Here is a 5566-nt window from a genome sequence, read left to right on the forward strand (position 1 = left end):
ATTTCGGCACCCATTGCGGTCAGGCCACGCTACCTGTGGGTGTATATTTTCCGGCCAATCAAAAGTTCACTGTCGGGCGAACAACGATAAGCACGTGAATACGCATGCTGCCAACTTCGAGTCTGGAAAAGCCAAAACACCGTTCCGGTTGTGAGAATATTGACCGTGAGTGAGAGCTGTCAGATGTCAGTGTGTTTAACAGTCGGCTATTGCCTCCCCGTACCTCCCCCACGGCTAGTGGCTACATACTGCGGTCGATTTGACATCAACGGTCTCCACAACCATCCCTTTTTAAATTGTCGTGAAGTTCTTGCAGGGGGGGGAGGAGGACATGTATTTGGTTTCGTGGAGGTTCTCGGATACCGAGACCGGAGACAGGCACAGAAACAGAGGCCGGACGAGACCGAGACGCGCAATCTCGGAGGGCGCAATCTGTACAGATAGTTCCTTAAAATAAGCGCTATGGCCGCTGAGTTGAAAGGCACAGCTCTTTTGGACCACGAAGACAAGGAAATCAGCCGATGGTGTGGACATCGGTGCAAGGGAATCAGTCTGTGACCTGTACAACGGTACAAGGGAATCATTCCGTGACTCGAACGTCGGTGCGAGGGAACCAGTCGTGCAATCTGTCGGTGGCTATGGGTCTGGGAGAATATATGGAGAAATGTGTAAATGCTGCTTCTATAACCCGCTTTGATGGTGAAAACATCACTGCTGGCGATAATGGCCACCACCACGTGTGCAAGCTTCATACGTGACATCACTGAGTGTCCTACGACCGCTCTTGCCTCCTATTCTCAAAGGCAGTCGAAGTGAGATTTTGTCGGCAGCCTGGCTTAGCGTCCCCATCCAGTCCCCGCGCTGGTGTAAAGGTGCCCTGTAGATGCTGACGTGCCCGTAAACCCCGAACAACAACCTATGCGCTGGCCCCGTTGCTGGCTGAGCGGCGAGCTGAGTTGACGCCTTTACCGCTGCCTCTGCCGCAGGTTCTTCAGCCAGCGTTACACGACGGTGGCGCGACACGTGCTGTTGCACTCACATCACCCGACCTTCGGCTACTCTTTTGCCATCGTAGGCATCAATCTGACGCACCTGGCGCTGGAGCTGGTGCGCAGCGGGCAGGCGCGTGCCCATTTCTACAACGTTTGCCAGCGGCACGTCACCGTCGAGACGTTCCACAGGTTCTACTGCTACCTCTTCTACAAGTTCGACGCCTTCTGGCTGGCGGCCAAGCCGCGGGACATTATGGAGTTTGGGAGGATTCGAGACAGGTTTGCGGACACGATGCGCCAGGCTATGAAAGATGACAACGTCAAACTGAATATGAAACTGGTGGTGCAGAACGTTTGAGCAGTTCTGTTTGTGCGTTTGGGGGAGAGGGTCGATATGTCCCCATGCCACCGTCTTACTGTTCGCTTGGTCTCTGTGCTGCTACGTAGCGCGGTGCCGTCGTGTGGTCTATCCCAAAATGCCCAGTTTAGGGCTTCCAGTTTTGTTCAGTCACTAGCGCTCTGTGATGGTCATCAGCAAGGTTTAGCCCAATGGGATGGAACGAGCGTAGAGCTCTCGGGAACGCGCACTGGCGTGACCTCGTTGGAACCCACTGCCATGATGGCTTTGAGGGCAGCCTTGTCTGAACGGTCGCGGCTCGACGCCGCTCGGCCCGTATCAGTGGTGTGATCGGCCCGTATCAGCGGTGTGTGCGGACGCGGCCGACCGTGGACTCTGCTCTTCGAACGGTCTTTTATCAGCTCGAGTGTCTATTTGTTCTTTAGTTTGGTCGGCGATGCCCATTTCCGTGGAGCTCGAGTCCGATCGCTGTCTTCACCCGCTGTAGCCACGGCCGGCGTGGTCTCCAGCTCTGGCATCCTCAAACCGGGAGCGCGCAGGTCATTTAGGCACGCGCAAAATGCGGTTTTTACCCCAACAAGATCACTTTATCTCTTAGTAATGATGATGGCTCTGGCACATTGAAACGAGGCGTAGTGATAATTGGGTAGAATCTCCGCCGAACCGTTGCGTCATTTTGTGAGTATGTTTGTGTGCCCTGTCTAGTCAACTGTGTTACGTTAGGCGATGCCAGTCAACTCTTGTGATACACACTGTGCACATATCAAGGATGTCACGGACGCTGCGAACGCCGTTCAGTTTCCCGTTTTGTGGCGACCTCAGGTGCTGTTTGTCACTAGGGAGGGGCACCGACCGCGCTAGTTCCATTATTTGAGGGTACATTATTTGTCCATGATTTGCTCGCTGGCGTGGGTGAGTGGAAGTAGCGATAAAAATTGTGAATCAAACGAAATAAAACAGCATGCTTCGGCTCCTTTCGTGTGACAGGCTTGAGTCCGGCGCTTTTATTTACGCTCTTCATCGTACCTCGTGACCCTCAGCCACGACCTTTGGGCGTGTGTGGCACGGCGCTGTATCGCAGACTGACCTTGCTCTGTATTAAGCACTCGTGGTCGTCTTTGACACGACGCCGTATTGCGGCCTGACCTCGGTCTCGAGTGAACACTCGTGATGGGCAGGATAAAATTGCGATAATCTTTCGTCGAGAATTTGGAGGCCGCCGACGAAACGCGAGGTTTTGATGCCTTAAAGTTGAGCTTTCTCAATGCATTATGTTCAGACTTGCACTGTGCTTTGTGACTTCCCCTCAGCATTGCGAAAAAAATGGGCCATATCCGGCAAAAACATATTTGCTGGCGTATGTTGGGGGTAAATTGACGCATTTTCACTGTTCAGCGCCTCCCCTTCACTCCATACACAATTATTTTGCGAAATTACGCCCCTGAGGTTGGCTACTGTACGGTGTCGTATCGTATCGGCCGCTGTTCTCCAATTCGTACCAGCGTTCCATCCATGATTACAATCCGTGGGATTAGGGGCGACCGGTCTGTGTATAGGTCATCATTTATTCAACATGACCTTTGGGCTCTGTTATATTTAATGTTCGAAAGGCATGCGCCACGCTTATTCTCCCAGTTTTCTGTGATGTTTTGCTAAACCTGTCGGGAATGCGTTTGGCGACCCTCTGCGTTAAGTTACGGAAATTGTCCTGTTTCCGTATTCTGGTTAATGTTGCAACGCCATCGTTGTTTAGAGTTCCGGTAAAATCCTTTAAAAGCCCGGTACAGGCGATGACCTGTCATGTATTATACCATCCAGAGATTTTTCTGTCGCCGCTTGTGACTATCGTAATCCCGTCGATCGCCGTGTTAGCCTGATCGATTGTGTTTGCAGCACATCTGTCTGCTTAATACTCTTGCTGTTACATCAAGTAAAGACGTCTTTCGACGTGTCAGCCACCGTGCCCTAAAAAATCATGCCAGTTTACCGTTGTCGTCCTCAACGTCTTTAACACTACTTTTTAGCCTCAGAACATGCAGTAACCTCGTCGTCCGGAATATCAGACATGTTTGCCTCGGATTTTTGTACCGGCGACATTGGATCAGTTCGTTATTCTCTCCTCGGGATTCGCAATTGCTTCGCTTTTTTATCGATAGCAGGCCCTCTAAGGCCATCAGTGTTGAACCGTATATTCTTGACTGCAATCTCAAATCCCAATGAAATACAAATATGCCGGGAACTCATGTGTCGGATACATGGCGTTCAGGCGAGTTTCGGAATTTGTACTATAATTTTTTTCCTTCTAATTTTATATTTGGTGTGTAATTTGTCATCTCATCTGATAAGTTAAGAGGGTGTAGGCGTCTGTCTGTATATGTGCGCATTTCTTTAGCCAGATGCGTTGCACGGGTGAACGCACGGGTTACCTGAAATACGCACACGACGGGTGTAATCTTCTCGGCGATTTCCGATTTAAATTTATACGGGTCCAATACCGGTGTCGGTTAGAGGTCGTGAGAGAGTGGAGCGTGTTTTTGGCAAACAGTGCGGAGACATTTTTCGTCTGTGTAGGCGAAATAAGAAATTCAATGTTGAAGCCGTCGAAAACTGCTGCAAGGCTCGATTTCCTTGAAATTCGGTCGCGTGGCAGGTATTACTATGGTAATGATCCATGACACTAATACATGCGTATCCGATGCCAAGTTCGGCTATAGTGCGCGCAAGAGTGGCGTATTTTGGGGCTACCTTGGGAGACAGTTCCATAGATGAAGGACGAAACAAGCTGGGCTAAGGCTAAACGAAGGCCCTACAACAACGGCTAAGCCATAGAGAACATGCCGCAAAGCTCGAGTAGTGCTGAATATAGCGTCTCCACTCGCAGGAGAATGTTGCTTGACGCGAGCATGGAAGGCTTAGCAAAAACTGTTCGCGGCACGCCGTGCATCACTGACTTGCGAACCAGTGGTATGTGGGTTGAGGTAGTGCTACACCTGTGCGAACGGTAATGCGAACTCTCCACGCGTAGAAACAAGTGGGAGCCATAACGAAATTGTACCCATTAAATGATCTGGGCGCGTGGAATGGCATCACACTAGCAGTGTGCCTTAGTGATTCATGGGTGTTGAATAGTTCAAAAATGCTGGCCGAGATCCACTTCATATTATTGAGACATGAGCCACCGTTACGTTGGTGTGAGCGCTGCGGGCCCCGACCACATGGCCTCTTCGGGCAACGATGCGTCTGGGAACCGCGTGTGCTTTCCAGTATGCTAAATTAAGAGCGCACGTCTGTCTATCTGTCCGTGTTCATATGCGCATTTAGCCAGATGCACAGCACAGACAGGTCCACGGATTATCGTGGAGTTTGCAAAGGCGACGGGCCCAACCCTTGCTACAGCCCACGACATAAATTCACGCAGGTCTGTCACGGGTTTCGAAAACAACACCCGCGGAAAGTGGGCTTATTTTACATTGTGCATTTATCAGGAATAGGCTTGGCATGTGTGGGAGAAACAGACTGCACAAAGACCATGCTGTCGAAAACACAGTCTGTTCATGCAGCTGCGAGGAACATGACACACGGAAGAGCTGTACTGATGTCTTTAATATCTAATATCTCTCTTAATAAATTTAATATCTAACTAATATCTTCCGGACGGCATTTAATAACTAGGAGAAAAGAGCGATGTTTCGATATTTCGGCCACAAACCTCTGTTGAAACAAATATGAGCAGCAGATTCAAAACTGCCTGCCAATTCCACTTGACTTTTCAATTTCTTCTTGTAGGATTCCGCCGAGGAGGTCCAAAAGGTAGCCCCACCTAACTTCCCTCCCTACATTTCAACATGAAACTTCTCAACGCCTTCCATAGCCTCCCAATAGCTTATGTCTCATGGCCCAGACCCTCAAATCACCCACACGCTAAGAAGCTCCGCCCACGACTTGTGCAAAGGTCAACACCCCATCACCTTTGCCAAAAAAGTTCGCCGCCTCAAAGTTAATGGGCGGGATTATGACAGATGTTTACCATTCCCTTCGTTGTTTTGACGAGAACGAAACCCTTAATCCATCAACAAAGAATTGAATCTGCTATTAAATGGATTAAGTACTGAATGGGTACGTGCCCGCCTTGGTGCAAGTGCAGCCAAACGAAGTGTACCTGGCAGCCTTGTTCTTGACAAGCCACCTGCCAATGTGGCAGTTGTCCTTGGGAGAG

The 5566-nt window shown here is 50.1% G+C and overlaps 1 protein-coding gene across 1 annotated transcript; it reads left to right on the plus strand.

The window, feature by feature from the left end:
* The first annotated feature begins 723 nt into the window (after nt 1-723).
* LOC119092327 (ELMO domain-containing protein 2-like) lies at nt 724-1350 on the plus strand. Its single transcript, XM_037215292.1, has 2 exons — nt 724-737; nt 987-1350. Exons 1-2 carry the CDS (start codon nt 724-726, stop codon nt 1348-1350), a joined length of 378 nt encoding a protein of 125 aa, XP_037071187.1.
* The last annotated feature ends 4216 nt before the right edge of the window (nt 1351-5566 follow it).

This window comes from Pollicipes pollicipes, unplaced genomic scaffold, assembly GCF_011947565.3.
Source record: "Pollicipes pollicipes isolate AB1234 unplaced genomic scaffold, Ppol_2.1 Scaffold_3447;HRSCAF=4054_pilon_pilon_pilon, whole genome shotgun sequence".
In the NCBI taxonomy this organism is placed as follows: Eukaryota; Metazoa; Arthropoda; class Thecostraca; order Pollicipedomorpha; family Pollicipedidae; genus Pollicipes; species Pollicipes pollicipes.